This window comes from Varroa destructor, unplaced genomic scaffold, assembly GCF_002443255.2.
Source record: "Varroa destructor unplaced genomic scaffold, Vdes_3.0 BEIS01000914.1, whole genome shotgun sequence".
NCBI classification, from domain to species: domain Eukaryota; kingdom Metazoa; phylum Arthropoda; class Arachnida; order Mesostigmata; family Varroidae; genus Varroa; species Varroa destructor.
The window spans coordinates 11,198-28,947 of record NW_019212367.1 but is presented as its reverse complement, the minus strand read 5'-3'; the positions used below and the strand labels follow the sequence as shown (position 1 = coordinate 28,947).

Here is a 17,750-nt window from a genome sequence, read left to right as displayed (position 1 = left end):
TAAAAATAACTCTGCCAGAGCTATCTATGCCCGAGTGGGTCAACTAGGACCGAAGCAGGGTTGTAGTTCTTGTCGGCATGCCTTTTTTTAATAAGGGCAAACGATCAACTGCTAATGAAAAGCATACAAGTAATACTAGATAGAACGTACCGGCAATCGAAAATTTTTACATGATATGAAGCGCTTCTGTGCGAATAAAAATTGAACTAAATTTAGTAGTTTACTAAAGATTTCATGCGTCGGTTGCTTTAAACCTGCCCTGTTTCTTTCCATCAGCCTCATGAATCTGCAAATCCTATCTACTAATGGTATTCATGAGAACGATCGACACAGAGAAATAAATCTGTAAATGTTATCTATGTACTTCTTTTATCTATAGAGGCATTTATCTACGTATAAGGCATTTAATTACATTTCCTCAAGTAGTTTCCCTTCTACTTGCGGATAGGCATTGGCTTATCATAAAGAATGCATAAAATGTAGAGTTTCTTCCGAGATATTTTGACAAGTACAAAAAGACTGATTGGTTTATGGGAACCGAAACTGCTAAGCATTAATATTGAAGCGATAGGAAAATTATCCTGATTTGTAAGACTTTTTATAAGGTATTTTGATTAAAAAGTAGACGTTGGTCGTGGAAAAATAGACATAATTATTCTATAATGTACTTGATATTCGTACATAAAAGCGACTTTTGTAAATAAGTCTAAATAAACAAATTTTACGAAGTACGAGAACTTTTTTGAGCTAACACACTCGTAAAAGGCATTTGGGTGCACAATAGTAGTATGCAGCTGCTCATCAGACGTGACCGTGCTATGTTTTAAAACCTTCGGCATAAAAGTTAATCATTCAGATATTATATGCTCAGGAACACATGGATAAGGTAACCTATATAAGGTTCCAACGTACGCAAGGATTTGTATTAGTAAAATTCCCTAGTAAAAATAGGGTGACACGATTTTTAAGCAACGTTTAACATGTTATAATATACATTGTGAATATAGTATGGAGATTGAAAAAACTGTCAACTAGTGAGCCTTAACTGTGATTACAACAATATCTGAACAATGCAAATATTTAAGTCAATTGCAAAGTGTAATTACATTTTCGCTCGTTGAATATTACTACTATCTATCACTTCGCATTCTAGTCTGTCGACTAATGAAAGAGAATATTTTCCACGTACTGAAACAACGATCGAGTTTTTGGAATCACAGAGGTTATCGTGTTCAGCACTATATAATAATAAAAATCCATACGGCAAGACTTGAGGAGCGAAAAGAAATTCCGAACTATTAGCATTTTTTATTGACCACAGTATTTTACATAGACTCTGTATATAAGATACGCAATTTCGAGTATAAATATTGGTGGATGTAAAAACATTGTGATAATAAACAACACAAAATCATTACAACATATCTAAGGTAAAAAATCAGCATTTCTTATACAGCTCTTATTATTTCTTGTACAGCTACAGTTATTGAAGAGGAATTAGCTTGTAACTTTGCTTGTTTATAAAGATAGTCTTCTTGCCATTTACAATAACTTTATTATCGAACTACTGAAGAGTGGATTTAGATTGCATCTTTGTGTAAATAAAGTGTAAATAATGAAAATGAAACAGATTCAATATTGAAAATATTTTTCTCTTCGAATATTCTTCGAAAAGAATAAATAAAGACGGAAGACTCGTAGACGCTTTTTTGAGGAGTATCATCTATTTATTTTTTATATGTTTTGATTAATATTTATTTACTATTAATATTAATGTTTTTCTCATTCTGACCAATTGTGTTCGTTTCAGTGAAAGTATGCGAACATCACGCTTCTCCCACGTCCCCATACAGTAGCACCGGTAGTTGGTTGCCCCAAAAAGGTTATTAATACGGACACGCACAACAATACGTCTCGCACCTCTGTTCGTCAAGCTTCTAGTACTATCCATAAAAAATACTTTTACTAATCAATGTTCTTCATCAGCATTTATCATATTTATTATGATTATTATCAATATGATTGTTAATTACTCTCTTGTCGTTATATGCAATTGTTCAGCTGATGGTTAAAATGAGCCTCGTCGTGTCAGCGATGCCTTCCTTGTCTTGCAATTTGCGTCTTTTGTCATTCTTTTTTCCTGTTTATTCCTTTTTACGTAGTATTTCTATTCTCATATGATATATATATATATGTTCTTGTTATTGTTATTAACATTAAGTGCATCTCATCTACTCAATGGCGGAAGTCCAGATGAGACTCCCCTTGTTCCAGGGGGAAAGCTTGTTTAGGTCTATGTAAAACGAACTGTGAGACCTTCTGTGGCTGCCCTCATTCGTCGTTTTCTCTTGATTAATCTAATTTCCATAATTTTTACATCTACTCTCAAAATGGTGCCTAATAAAATGACCCTCGCCTTTTTTCCTGTTTCGCACCACAGAAAACGACTTCAATGTGTATTTGTGTGCAAGTTTCCTACAGAGTAATGAACTTGATAACAGCAATCTGTACACAAAAAAAATGTAGGGAATTTCACACACATAACAGGTATACGTTATCTTTGTTTCGTTTGTGTGTTAAGGGTAGGTCGCAAAGAAACATTGTAGGTTACGAAAGTGACCAACGCCCGTCACTGGACGGTTATGAGGCACCAAAAATTTTTAGGGAACTCTTTGCAAAGATTTTTACGCCACTGGCATGAAACAAGTCTACTCAAGGACCTTCTATTTCAGCCTCTGGACAACCACGGCGCCAAGAAGTTTAGCATCCGCTAGACTCTGAGCGCCTTCAGTGAGCTCCTTGTTGGGAAAAGTTGTCATTAGAACAAACGTACTCGCTGCATACTGTGGTCGGGCAGTTACAAGGTAGCGTCTGAAAGATGCATAAAATCACATCAGAAAGGCAAATTTAGAATAATTTTTTCGAACAGTTGAGCTAAGAAATTAAATTGTCGAAATCCAGTTGATTGATGAACGTTTAAGAAAGAAATTTTAACTTCAGATTTTTCGAGTTCATACAAACTATTTTATTTGTCATAATCCTAACCAATCTATTGTTTATACAGACATACTAATTGCACAACGTATACAATATGCACGCAAAACAACGGGTGAGTAGTATATCCGCCCTGTGTCCTTTAGACTTTTACCTGAGGTCATCGATTGTGTTCGAATGGTTCAGCTTAGCAATTAAACGACTTCCATCAGCTAGACGAATCTGAATATTCGTCGTTGGCTTGGATTCGTCAAGATTGATTTCGCGCGATGCCTGCGCTTCGCAAGCCGCCAGATCAGCACAGGCCCCTTCGGGTTTCGGCGGGACCACGGCGGGTTCGACGTTGCCTAACCGATGACCCTCGCCGGTGAAAGCTTTTGTCATGCGTTTAGGTGGAACGTATTCTTCATAGCGACGGTCATTCAGATCCACACTCACCTCGCCGCTATTTGCCATGCTATATAGCTCAGGCGGAATCACCCTATTGACAGACAGCAGTGGAAAAAAATATGCGGCTCAAAAAGAGAAAAATAGGGACAATAAATAAATATATAAAACTATACAGCAACTAGTCTAATCTAGAAGTATTTGAAATGTTTAAGAGTGGAATTACCAAAGTGCTTATTAATTGATACGTAACTGCAGGATACCGTACGTCCTCAAGTTGGGTTGACAGCACTGCCTATTCTTCCAGTAAATTAAAAAGCTACGCCCTAACCATTTAAATGTTAATTATAGAAATATTGATGCCACTTTAAAAAGAAAATAACCGTTGATTTATTTTACATTAATACTGATGTTTTTCAACGCATTTCTCCGTCAAGCTAAATATTGCCAGGCGACTCGTTACCATTTTCGTCCCGAGATCCGCTTTATGCAGAGTTTAGTTTTTTTTATCAGATAGAATTTAAATGTTGAAGTGAGTAGCGCATTATTTGTGGACTGAATAATGCGTTATATATAACGCATTATTTAGTCCACAAGCACAGCATTTGAAAAATATATAAAGAATTCGCGAACTAAACTAACCCGCTCTTGATGGAGTCAATAAACTCCTTCCCTTCAGGAGTGTCGTATCGACGAAGCGGGCCATTGTCAACGGTGAAACCATCATGCCACAAGCTGATATCAACTGAAACTGGAAATCCGCCTGCCACATTCGAGTCCTGACTTGCAACACCGCTGCCGGGAGCTCCACTTGTGCCTGACGACTTTTGTAGCGGTTGCTGCTCGTCAGCGCCCAGTCGGAAGCCCACGCCGGAAAAAGCTAACCGCGTGGCACGGGGCTCGTGTTCGGCTGCCTGGGCATTGCATCAAAGGATAAGCAAAGATAAGTTTCACGTGAAATAACCCATAATGCAGGGTTTAAGTGTGGCTCAGGATTGGGGATCTTTCAACACCTAGCCGTTGACAATAGATTCACGAAATAAAACTTGCTTAGAGAGCAGGCGTAGTTCACAAGAGCAGAACGACATTGCAGTGTCAATATTGGGTGCCGCCAGCTGCCTTGTGTTTACATGAAATTAAGTTATGTTCGTTTCTTTGTCATCACGGGGAATTAACAACAGAAATGACGACATAATATAGAGCGAATTACAGCTGGTTAGAAAATGTATCATAGAAAGAAAGATGTTGTGTAGTACGGTATCTGGCACGTTTATGAAACTAAAGCAGCAGTGACCTTTTGTCTTTTTAACCAAAGTTTCAGCGTCAAATTGTGTAACAGGGAATAAAAGTAACTTACACTTACCGTGGCTCCATGTGCGCGCGCCTGCTCGAAAATGCTCTGTACGAGTTCGTTGGCATCAAGCTTCTTCCTTCCCGGCGGACCGAGTACTTGTTGGCCACTGTGTTCCGAACCCCCAGCGAAAAATCTCTGGCCCTCCTCTTCACTGTCGGAACTCCCGGATCCGTTGTTGAGGTCGCGGAATGTGCGGATTTGCCTGTCGCTTAATGAAAAAGGTAACTATATTTGAATGACTGCAAATTACAAACGAACCGTTATACAGAAGATCGTTAATTATAAAAGTAGACGAATCTAGCCCAGTGTATAGACACAGAAGATAACGACGAACGAGTAAGATAAAATAATAAGAGCATAATATTCACCTATGAAAAGAGAGCGCTTCTACAGCCTAAGTTAAATATGCAATACGTTATATAGACAATGAGACCACCTCTTAATTATTAAAAGGTTTTACCCCATAGCAGATCAATTGCAATGCAGAGTGGCCCTATATTTTGTAATACTTTGCCAAACAAACAGACTCAACTGTTACTGTTACTATTATGATTATCAGCATGCTTTGCTTTGTTGCATTACATCTGCTTCTCACTCTTGCCAGTACAGCTAACGAATTCTAGGGCCTGCGCGTTTTGGAATGGTAAAAAATTCTCCTAATGCGAATTGCCGACATGCTCTCCGTTAATTCTATACGGAAGTTAACATCTTTCCAAATCAATCTTTTTTTATTTCAAGGTTTAACCAGCATATGATCTAAGCCTTTTCAAGAATAGGGCACTCAAAGTAATTCTTACTTCGCACCACGCTTCTTTAAACTGTCCAAGTCAGACAAATGAAAAAGAATTAGTGCGACCATCAACTCAGCTCTCATAGGAAGTGTAGTTAGAATATGTGTTTCTATAAGCCTAGATAACTATGTGAGTGAAATACTCAAATAAAGCATTCAAGCGAAACGGTCTACTCTACGAGAAGTGGTACGGAAGACAGCATCTCTTACCTTGTGGCGGGCTTTTTTGTGTTACTGGGAAAATAAAGCATGTGAAGTGTACGAATTAGACGAATGAAGCCGGATGATTTGGTTCATAGTAATCTCTCTTTTTCCATATGTCAAATGTAGAGAATCGCCAATAGGAGTTTGTTATTATTAAGAAATTAGGCCATTATTATTAAAAAAAAACTAATGTGTGCTAGCGTTGAAATCCTAAGCTTATTGGTGAACCAAAGAGCTCGCATTGTGTAATACTGCACAGGAAGTATAACTTTCGATCTAATGGCATGATATTATCATAAAGTAAACATCTACGTAATAGGAGTAGCAATCCTCACCTTTCACCGGTCTTTTTGGCGCTGTGAGGAAATTTGAAAGAAAAAAAAGAAAATTTATACTTGATAGTCAATAAAAACTAGATCTGTAAGTTTTCGTTGAAACGCTTAACTTATTGCATTTCTGATAAGGATATTTTTATCTGAGGTGCAAACAAATAATTTGAAATGTTTTTCGTGTTTGTGTCAGGTATTTAAGCTGTTTAGCCGAAAAGATTGTCGGGTCCTTTGCCTTTTTTTTTTAGGTAGCAAATAGTTTGACTTAAGTTGGTCTTCGGCCAAATTATTAACTGTACAGAGTAAAAAAATGGTCGGCGCTGTGCATTTCTCAAAGAGTACAAAGGTTTGTTCTTTTTGTACTACTGAAAAGTACAAAATATTATGCCATACCATGTGAAAACATTATCTCTTATAAATTGATTGATAAGTAACCAAAGTAGACAAGCGTTTCGCATTTAAATAAAAAGATTAAGTAGCCGTATGTGTGTATACCGTGACATGTTGTTTTGCGCAAGATCAGTGGGAGGCTTTGTCGCAGAGATGGCTTCCACGTTGGGCCGAGAGGCTACAGACGGAACGATAGGATTTTCTCCGTCAAGATTGACCGATTCCGGAAGATCCTCGTAAAAAGATGAAAGCGCTAGCTAAAAGGTTTGAAAAAGAGGCAAACATCGAAAGGTTGTTTTTGTTAGGCATTAGAATAGCCTGAGAAAGAGTAAATTAATTAAATTACAAACGAGAACGACAGCATTTCTTAGAGGATGCGTGTGCTATCAACACAGGCAATTTTTCACCGCTTAAAATTTACATTCCAATAATTCAAATGGCCACTGTAATGCACCGTTCTCATGTAATACTTAAAATCAGCAGGCATATCACGATATGAAATGTTGATAACAAGTATTACGTCGCTTTACAAATAGGGAAAGATTTAATAAAAACGAACTAGCCAAAAATGTTTTCCGGGTCTTTAATAATAAATACAATACAAGCACTAGTCTAACCTGTACTTTTATGTACAGGTTCAACTTTTCACAACTTTTAAGTGCTAGCAAAGGTACCGATAAAAGAAAAAAAAAAATATCACATAACGTAATCGTGTTTGGTCGTCGTGTTCATATCCTAAGCACTTAATTACATACAAAAACCATTTGAAGATATCGTTTTTATTTTTAGAAAAAGAGATATTCGATTGAGGAGCACAAATTTACGCCAAAACGAGTAGCCATTGACGTATCAACCGTGCGTAATAAAATAGATAATGATTTAGCAGTTTAGTCCGCTAAACAAAACTGAACGCTTTAATGGGACCTGTTGATGGGCCATACCTAGCCTATCTAAGCAGAGACACTAACTAAGAGACACCTGTTACCGTGATGTTCTGGCATCCGTCTGCTTTACGCGTACTGAGATCAGAGACTTCGTAGGTGTGATTTCGAAAGCGCGTATTTCAATGGTCGAAACCGGTCGTCAGGTAAATCTGCATTTATGAACTTTCGAGTACAACTCTGCCCCTTTGGAAAACCAAAGGCGCATCTACTTCGAAATACCTAATTTCATAGCTGATTTCATATTATTAATAATACTATTATTTTCGTAATCGTAAATATCGGTAAGACATTGGGCTAACTTGGAAATTGGAAATGGGAAATTGGAGTAAATCCACCTTAATAAAGGTTCAGAACCGTTGATTTTGATTCAATAAGCTAAACGTCGTATTGAAAATGCGATATTTAACATATGCTTTATGACAGCTGTGTGCACCAACAAAACTTGGCGACTTTGCGGGTATAAAAATGCATGGTGCATTTTTATATCCGCATTTTACTCCCAAACGTAATTTTATTTTATTATTAGGATTGTTCCAATTAGTTAAAATGTGCTGACCTAAGCCATGCGATGGAAAAATTAGAATAAACGTATTACTAAAGGAAAAAGCATGTCTCCAGAATACCTAGGTTGACGTGAAACTGAAAAAAGGCAAAATATATGAAGATCGAGTATTCTAAAAATAGTACATACAATTTAGGAATTCGTATTACTGCACTTAGTAACCGGAGATCTGCTTAACTGGTGCCATCATTCCTATGACATGTGAGGTCGACATAACTTTGTCGCGCAATGTGATGATCAACTGTATCATTATTTTTACTATTAGAGTACTACCACTAATGGATAGAACGTATACGGGAAACAATGCACGCACTTAGATCGATAAAATTGCTCCACAGGAATACAAAATGATGATTACACCTGCAGAATCCGGATAAAAGCCTCGTGATAAATTTAAGTCTTCATTTTACTGTACAGTATACTGGGTTATCGAAAAACTATTGGCAATTTTTTTCGTAGATTGCTCTAAGGTAGCAGGTAATAAGAATCACGCCGAACAAATTGATCAAATTATTGCGTAAATTAAGCTATACCTACACTTAAAAAACCATAACATCTCCAAGGAAGATGACATCTACCACCGAATAATTTTGAATCGTTTAAAGAAAGCTGGTTACAGAAAGAACCTTGACGTTGCAATTGCCATGCCAGTCGACCCAAAAGCATTTGATCGTAAATAGATCTGCGAAATCGAACCATCTTTAACGGTTGATCACGGCGTTAAACAACTAGGTTAGGAAAACAAAGCGCTTTATCATTTCTGGCGCCAATCAAAACTGATGCTTGTGTTTGGTAGAACTGGGAAAGAATTGTCTATAATAAGCTGATGCCGTCGATTAACTAAAAGTTCTTCTGCTAACAAATCACAAGACTACAACAATCCACCAAAAAAAGATCGACCGAAATTACAGAACAGAGGAGGCATTGTCTTCAATTATGACTACGCCGCACCGAATATATTTTTAGCTACCGGCAAGAACAGAAAACTTAACAAGGATATTTTAACGCCGTATAGCCAAAATCTCGCACCATCTGTATCCCTAATGGTGTTAATTTAGTTTTAATGGAAGTTGTTACGATTTTTTGTTTAGTAACCATATAAATTATGTTACCAAAAAATGGGAGAACGTCACCCATCAGAATTTGGCACATTTAGTTTAGTGATATTTTTGTAAGACACTTAAATTTTGGCTTAATCTTCAATACGTTTTCAACTGTCCAATAAACATGTACAATATGAATCTGTCAACAGGCCACGAACGCCATTTGTTTGCAGATCATTTTAACTTCTATTAGCAAAAAGAACATTTCTTGATAATTAGTATCGCAATGTCGTAAGCTGTCGGCTAACAATAGAATTAAATAGGTTTTTTCTCGTATAAATTCAGCATTCTATATTACCTCAAATAAATTATAATGTAGCCCTTGTACAAAATGCGTTAAGGTGAATATCTTATGCATTTGGTACAACATTTACAACATTACATTTTCATCCGATCTGTTGCCACGACAAAGGTTTAGCGTAGGTTTCATGTCATTTTCGCCACTGATACCGAACATTGTACTGTTAAGTGTTCACCCGCTGTCCGTGACTACGAGGATAACAATTATCACAGAGCTTTATTATATCATAAAAATACAGTACACAAATTGCGAGCTGGTACTATAGATGCTTAAGTTCTATGCACATACAACATTGCCGATTTCAACGCGAAACAACATATGTGAATGGAACTGAATAAAAAAGTCCTACTGCTCTATTCTGAATTATTACTAAGCCCAGAACGGTTGAGCGGACCAGCCATTATAATTTCGCATGATTTATGATTTCCCAGTTATACATAATCCACTTACACACATGGCTAATCCCTTCTATATTGATTCGGCACACATTCTATTATTTGCATGTTTTCATATAGACATACCTTACACTGCAATTGGCCTAACACACAAGTTCTATCCCAGTTGTATGCTCAGGTATCGGCTCAACAGAATGAATCATGTAACGAAAGGCCCTTGAAGCCTCGATATGCCATACTGCTACGACCACCAATTTAACATGCCCGTGCCACACAGGAAGCCGCCAGCCATTGTTGCCGGCTTTGACACGCGCAAACACGTACTAAAGCAATACTACTGTGTGGTAGAACGCGCAGTAAATTCATATGTCTACAGGGGTAATATGACTATCTGGACTTTTTTGGAGGTTCTTTTTGTTAGTTTGCCTGGTGTATGCCACTGTTTCTATTTGTCATTTCAGCCCATTGGGTGGTAATTCAATTTTTCTAGTGATAGCATAAAATCGCGTCCGTCATAATCGAATCAGTGATTTAAGAAAGACTGTCTGCTGCGTCGTGTATCTCAAAGCAATAACTTGCCCACTCACATTGAGATCCCAGCCGGCTGAATCGAGGTAGAACCGTGCCCGATCCGACTCAACGCCAGTAATCGTCGCAAACTGCTGTATTACCTCGTCAACCGCTGAAGTAGCACCGCTGCCAGCGGAAGACATCTCGATGCTGAATAGACGATTTCGGCGAGTTCAAAGTGCGGCGGCGGCGGCTGACTAAGCAAAAATCACAAGTTTTGCAGCAATATAGTGTTATTACAGCGGTGGATTTTCTACCGATCTGGGCCTGACAAACTGACATACACTTTGACCAAGACACTGTAACAGCGTCACCACAATCGTAGACACTGATTCGTCGGTGAGATAAAATAGCGGCGGAGAATATCACAATGATGATTGAGATTTAGAGCGGTTAGTGGTCGAGGATTCCCAATAGTGGCTGCGATGGTTTGCAGACGACATCGTGAGGTAGCTTGCTAGACGGAGCTTTTTGCTACTTATGCAGCAACGACAGCGAGAATAGGAAAGTAGAGCGGAGATAAAGGCGGGGAAATACAAACTGTTGAAGCTTACGTTATGACATTATTTTTTAAATAATAGTAATAGTTTTCAGGAGGCTAAGGTCTCGGTGCACTAGATCCTTATAAAGCGGAGGGGGAGGGGGACCAGGCAAAAACTATTTACTTAGTTAATAATAATAATACTGAACTCAAAATTATTATTAATATTACATAGATATCAACGTCATGCGAAGACCTTATCGAACCATAGGAAACACACAGGAAGTAATACATGCGTCAGAACGCATGAAAACGTCCCGAAATAATTAAAACATCGACCATTTCGCAAAAAGCTACTCGGAAGTATATAGAATTAATAATATACTAAATCACCGTTTGCTTAAAATGATAAGAAACGCACAATCACATTCATACTCGACGTCTTTCCGTAACTGGAATATTTTACGGATGTTATCATTTTTCTGTGAATAATTCTCTCGGACTAAAATACAGAACGGCTTTCAAATCGAGGAAATCTGTCATCGATGGTATGAAAAATATATTGAGATCAGCCGGAAAAGGAGTGGCCAAAAGAGGTAGGTAGCCGGCGCTTCGATTGTAAACAAAACAATCTGGCTCCGTTACGCTGGTTGTTGGCCAAGTGAATTTCGAACGAAGTGTCGTCGTTCTATCGGCTTAACCAAAGATCCCTCACTCTTCGAGAGACAGAAATTCGATTTAGTGTTATTACAATGTAATATTGTGTATTATTATAAACGCAAAAATATGAGCTTTGAATTTTGAAAGTGTCAGGTTTTTATGTGACGCTAACTTAAACCTAAAGAATGAGTAATATTTACATTCAGGAGCCGCCTACAAATGGGAAGGTGAGTGGAAAGCCGTTCGTGCATATTCGCGCGGATTCCAGAAGCAGAGATGGTCTTTATTTTAAAAAAAATACGGGGTAAAATGGCTACAGGAAGGAGAGAACGACACTGATTTTTTATCACGCCAGGGACTTCATATAAATTGACACAAAATGCAAAGCGCGTTTACCCGCGCTACATACCAAGGCTTCCTATGAGTGTCCAGATGCTGACAGACGACAAATGTGTATTAAAAGTAGTCATATATACCAACCAACCATATGCCCATAGAAGCTAAATGTTCTTATTACACAAATGCTTTCCTTGTATGTTTTTCTTATAGTAGTAACAACTTGCGTTTTAGACCTAATATAGATGTCTAGAGTGCTTCTATTGCTTCATCATCGATGCTAAAAAGGGAAAGCATTATTTTAAGCATCTATTTGCTTTAGGTATCTCTAGGCGCCATTTCTTGCGAATCGTGTGCTTACCTGAGATTGCCAATGCTGCTATAACAGAACATTTTTCTTGGTATATTTTAAGCTTTCTCTCAGCTGTGCAATCTTTGAACAGCAACATCAGTGTCGTTACGGCGCCCCTCCTATTCCTAAAATAGTCGCACACTGAGCACATTGAAAGCTTGAGTGGCCGCAACTCGTTCAGTCAGCTTTTTTCCTGAAAATCATTTACTACGTTTCCGTTACGTTTTTGAACTGAGACATAGAATAACGTATTGCGTTTGTATCTCAGCGATCACAAGCATAAGTTGAAAACGGCAGCTTTTTTTACCTAACTATTTGGTTGAATTTCGGGCCGGTACCATAAATCCCGGTTCCGGTGAAATATTTAATCCATATTCTAAAGTTAAATGCATCTCCTCGCATGACCATCTTATTATGGTGCTGATATTACTACAGATTGCTGTAAAAGTAAAAGACAGCTTATTGAAAGAATTCAGTCACCTGAGCTTTCATTGAAGTATAATCGATTATTCGGCAATTCTTACTGAGGAGACAAAACTTCTTGTGCACCACGATTGTCGAACATCCCGGCATTCTCGTCATTTGTTTTAACCTGCAAAAGTGAAATAACAGTTACATGACAATGTTTATTTGTCATAATTCTGTGATAATTTTTTTTAGGTTAAATAGTAAAGTGTATCTCCAGTACCTTCACAAACATAAACCGTTATTCAAGTATAAAAAGTTAAATGTACAGTAACAGTACTAATATATTATATAGAAATTGTGCTCTGAGGTATAGAAAAATTGAAATTTGCATAACAATAAGCACTGAAAAAAATATAATTACTTTCTTATTCCTATAACTTTTTGATAGTGCTTCAGTTTTATACTGTAACCAATATTCCTTCGTCCACAGGTGATTTTACACACAACAGTTGGGCCAATCGATATTGAGCTTTGGTCAAAGGAGACCCCGAAAGCGTGTCGTAATTTTGTCCAGTTGTGTCTCGAAGGCTTCTATGATGGAACAATTTTTCACCGTCTTATCAAGGGCATGTGCGTTCAAGGAGGTGATCCCACGGGTACCGGCGAGGGGGGACAGAGCATCTACGGCAAACCCTTTCGGGTACCGTAAACGTTCCTATTAACTACTTGTGTTAACACAATAAATTATCCATAATAGCACTAAAATTTACGTCTTACAGTGGTGAGTTGCCTATAACTGGCAAAACCGGAAACATATTTAATTTTTGCTTGATATCGAGGCGGCTAATTAGGGGAATGCTTTTATAAATTTAGTTGGGTCTTACGAGAAATTCATAAATCAAAAGTCTTAATTGTCTTTTTCACTCTGCACGTTGTCTTTTGAGCTATTACACTTCTTCCTAGAGGAATTTTACTGTCTTTTTTAAAAATTAAGAAAACTCATATTCTGGTTTTGCAGGACGAGTTTCATTCGAGACTTCGCTTTGTCCGTCGTGGCCTTATCGCTATGGCCTCCGGCGGTAAAGATGACAATGGGTCGCAGTTTTTCTTTACACTGGCTGCGACACCGCACCTGAATAATAAGCATACTATTTTTGGAAAGGTAACAGAATTGTTCTGAATTGGTGGAGTCGGGTAAAAAAGTGATGAAAATGATCGGCACATTATTGGAAATCTTGAAGGGACTGAGAACTCTCAACTATATAATATTTGACATTATTTATGAATGTACTCAAAAATAACTAAACTAAAATCCTACTTAATTTATTCAAAGCACTTAAACAAAAAGAAAAGTGATTAATGATTCCACGTCCTTCTTTGAAAGCTGTATCATTTGCTGGTGTTGCTCTGACAGATAGCATCGACATTTTACATAGAACATCAATGTTGACTTTCCTTTATTCCGTTATTGTTTCTATTTTGCGTCGTATTGACAGGTTGCTGGCGACACACTGTACAATATGTTGAAGCTTGAAGACGTCGACGTCGATGCAGACGATAGGCCTACATTTCCGCAAAAAATTCGTCGAGCCGAAGTCATCGATAACCCTTTTCCGGATATTGAGCCGAGAAAAAGTAAAGATAAAGAGGCTACAGATCGGCTTCACGAGGACCGCAAGAGAAGCAAGGACAAAGGCAAAAAGTATGTGTCCATTTTTCCGATCGAGAGAATCATATGGCACAAGGAAACATAGCGTTTAATTAAACGACAAACTATTATACTGTTCGAGCCATACAACGAGTAGCATTACTTTCAAGATATTTTTTCTAACAAATATCCCTTAATTCTCAACGTACGGGCACAGGGATTTCAAGCTACTCTCCTTTGGTGACGAGGCCGAGGAAGAGGAAGAAGAGTTGACCGAAATTGTCCAGAAACAGTTTCGTGGCAAAAGCAAAAGCAGCCACGATCTGCTCAAGGACGACAAGACATTGTCCTCCCAGCCAGCATTTATTCGTGAACTCGACTCGGACGACAGCTCAGAGCGAGATTCGTCGAAAGTCAACAAGAGACAAGGTCGGTTGAGCCAAAAGTACAAATGATTGCATCAGAGGGCGATAAGTTAAATACAAGCTTATCGACTCGACTTTTGTTCAGCTCCTGCGCCGCGTTTCTAATGCACTACAAAAAAGGTTTTAAAGATGACCCGAGATTAAACGGAAAATGTTTAATTTATTGCTATTTTCTTTCCCTACCGCCTTTCTTACGTATAACAGAAGGCTCCAAGGAGTCCGCATCTGTGGAACGGATTCGGGAAAAAATTAAAGAAAAGAGTGACCGACGTCATAACACTCGCGAGACACCTGAGCCTGATGTAAACGTGGACAACTACTTTGAAGAAGAACGTAAACAAAGAGCTCGTAAAGAAATGTAAGTATATGTATTTGCAAAGTCTCTGAAGTTTATTATATCAATTGGAGTGTTTATTCCTCTACAAAATGTGAAAAATAGTAAGACTATGGGTTATGGTGTACATTGGCCATTTGGTTTCTTTCTAATGAGAAAACACAATCGGTGTGATTCGGATTACTGGATTTTTTTCGGCCGAATATATAAGCGTAATTCTATCTAAGTAAGCCAGGTATTGGTTCCGTGCTTCACTGTTAAACTCTAAAGGAAGACCTAACTACCTCATTTTTCAACTGCCGACTAGCCTATGTCGGAGCTACATTTTGCTAAAGATTTTATAGGATACAGCCAGATGGGCTTGTGTAGGTTATTGTATTTTGGGCATGTACAAATAGCACAGAATGATTACTAATTTGGCGGAGAAATAGAATGAAGTAACTTACTTCAGGTTATAATTCGGTCTGGTTGAAATTTTGTTCTTGTCATTATGTGCTACATGCAATCACCTTTGTTTGATTACCGTGTTGGCATAGCATATCGGTTAGACGAAATGATATTGTTGTTTCACGTTTTATCACACAATGTTTTAGATAATCATACTCATGGATTATGACTAGCCATGACTAATTATTTATACAAAAATATTGAATAAGGTTCAATAATTAGGGCAGGTGAGAGTACCATTATTCTCTTTTACATGCATTCCATGTTATGGCGCGTTTATCAGAGCCCATTTTTGATTCTGATTAGCAACATAGGCAGTTTACATCATGCATCATATATAACAACAGAAAAAGTCGACGGCACAATGTTTCATTATTAACATTTTTTTTACATTCTAGTGAGAAAACTCGCAACGAGTTTAAAAAATTGAAAAAAGAAATGAAAGATAATGACCGAAAGCGAAAAGAAAAAGCGGCCGACAGGAACGCCACCGCCGACCAGAAGGAAGAAAAAGCCGCCAAGGCTAAATTCAAAGAGACTCAAGGTTGGCGTCCTTATATATTCGATTTGAGAAAATGCAGACATTAGCTTATTAATTTGTTAGTAATATTTGTCACTAGCAAATCTACGAAAAATAAGTGCTCGTTTACTTTTTCTTAAGCGGTGGAGCTAAATTTTTAATTGCTTCTAATAACAGAACGTAATAAACTCGACGCAGGCATCAATCGGTGTTTCTGTTTTAATTTGCTTTGTGGTTTTATATACTGCATTGCACTATCAAAGACCTCTGTCTGAATTTGTTTCAATGCAGAAGCTGCTGGCGACAACGATCTCCTAGTATCCTTCTTCGCTGAGCAGGCGATGTACAGTAAATCGACCACTGCGCGATTGAAGAAAACCAACAAAGGCGACCGGGAAGCTGCAACTTTAGCCAAACTTGAGCTGTTTAAAGCTAAACTTCATCAGCAATCGACTTCAGCAACCGGAGCAAACAAACGCAAACATGCTGATAATAGCAGCGAGGCTGACGAAGATAAAAATGCCGATGAAGATGACAGCAACTGGTAAGTGACCATCTAAGTTTTGACTCAAATGGCGTCTTTTGCTTGTACTTTGGCTATTAAAAGGCATAAATCAGTTGAAGCAAACAGGATATGTCCCTACGGCGTGATGTTTTCTTCTACTGTGAGTTTCTTCTTGTGATCCAGTACGTGGACACGTTGAAACTAAACTTAGATATTTCTATTACTGTTGTTGTTTGTTGTATGCTTGTATCTACATTCATAACAGGATGCAGCACGAACTCCGTTTCGAGGAGCAGGGTCCCGTATTGGCGAAAGATGCGACTACCCAAAAAGAAGATATGTACGACATAACAGACCCTCGACATCCGCTCAACGCGCGCAAGCGTAAAGAGCACAGCCATCGTCGTGAATGTCGTGGAGGAAGAGATTACAAAAGCGGTAGACGATAGAGATCGCTGCGTGTTGGAAAGCCATGAGAAGTTAATTTGTTGAATAGCCCGGAACCTCTAATGGAAAGCGAAACAGGGCAATAGTAATGCGAATGTCATATAGATACAATGTGGAGTGGATGGAGAAGTCTACTCTATTCTTGATGTTTGATCATACATCGGTGCTCAGTTACGCCCCGTCAACGCGTCTTAGGTCGCGTGAACTGTACAAACGTTGTGTTCTATAATAGTAATAACAATAATAAGAGTTTGCCAGAATCGCATGCAGTTTAGAAGAAGAATGATAGAATATTGATTGACTAAAGGTTAGCTAGAAGTCTAGTACGAGCAGCACACAAAATGCCTACTCGATTTATTCACCAATTTGGTTATTTTCTAGACAGTGAAGGAAGTCATATGTAAACATTTCTTTCCCGGCATAAGGTGGAAGAAGCATCCAGCGGTTATTAGGTGCCTGCATTATCGTGAGTGATGTGGCCATTTGAACCATATAAATTGTCAAGTTTTCAAGCTTAACAGTAATATTAATAATAATAGTGGGTACATATTTATTCACAAAACGCAATTAAAAGCAATTTTGTTTTCATCAGTACAGCAAGTCTTGTAAGCAAACTAATGGTTTAATAAATTAAACAGCTTGAAGGCTAGCTTTGACTAAACATCCGTTTTAAACTAAACATAAAAATTAAATGATACGTACTTTCAGTAATGTAACAACTTATATTTTTTTCATAGCATCATCGAATTATATAAACTATCTTACGTCAACATATAGTTTTTTATTTTGGGATAATGGTATAGAAAAAAGCGGCTGATAAAGAAAGGAGAGTTAACTAAATTAATCAAATGGAACCGATGTTTA

At 37.9% G+C, this 17,750-nt stretch overlaps 2 protein-coding genes across 11 annotated transcripts; one reads left to right on the top strand and one right to left on the bottom strand.

Moving 5' to 3' along the window:
- Window positions 1-1,704: 1,704 nt before the first annotated feature.
- On the bottom strand, window positions 1,705-10,789 carry LOC111255183 (NSFL1 cofactor p47-like). 7 transcript variants are annotated; one of them, XM_022816862.2, is made up of 8 exons: window positions 10,341-10,789; window positions 6,554-6,705; window positions 6,065-6,085; window positions 5,736-5,759; window positions 4,739-4,943; window positions 4,024-4,295; window positions 3,149-3,475; window positions 1,705-2,871 (listed from the first exon to the last, which is right to left on the bottom strand). In XM_022816862.2, the coding sequence occupies exons 1-8, from the start codon at window positions 10,464-10,466 to the stop codon at window positions 2,724-2,726; spliced, it is 1,275 nt and encodes a 424-aa protein (XP_022672597.1). In that variant the 5' UTR covers window positions 10,467-10,789; the 3' UTR covers window positions 1,705-2,723. The 7 variants fall into 7 exon arrangements, with proteins under 7 accessions (XP_022672597.1, XP_022672598.1, XP_086832579.1 ...); XM_022816863.2 differs by having other exon boundaries at window positions 4,739-4,937; XM_086976453.1 differs by having other exon boundaries at window positions 4,745-4,943; window positions 10,341-10,787.
- Window positions 4,818-17,656, top strand: LOC111255181 (spliceosome-associated protein CWC27 homolog). Of its 4 annotated transcripts, none has more exons than XM_022816856.2 (9): window positions 4,818-4,956; window positions 13,051-13,260; window positions 13,579-13,722; window positions 14,057-14,262; window positions 14,426-14,637; window positions 14,838-14,991; window positions 15,813-15,958; window positions 16,226-16,478; window positions 16,705-17,656. In XM_022816856.2, exons 1-9 carry the CDS (start codon window positions 4,924-4,926, stop codon window positions 16,886-16,888), a joined length of 1,542 nt encoding a protein of 513 aa, XP_022672591.1. In that variant the 5' UTR covers window positions 4,818-4,923; the 3' UTR covers window positions 16,889-17,656. The 4 variants fall into 4 exon arrangements, with proteins under 4 accessions (XP_022672591.1, XP_022672590.1, XP_086832576.1 ...); XM_022816855.2 differs by lacking the exon at window positions 4,818-4,956 and adding an exon at window positions 11,437-11,691; XM_086976450.1 differs by lacking the exon at window positions 4,818-4,956 and adding an exon at window positions 11,876-11,996.
- Window positions 17,657-17,750: the final 94 nt, after the last annotated feature.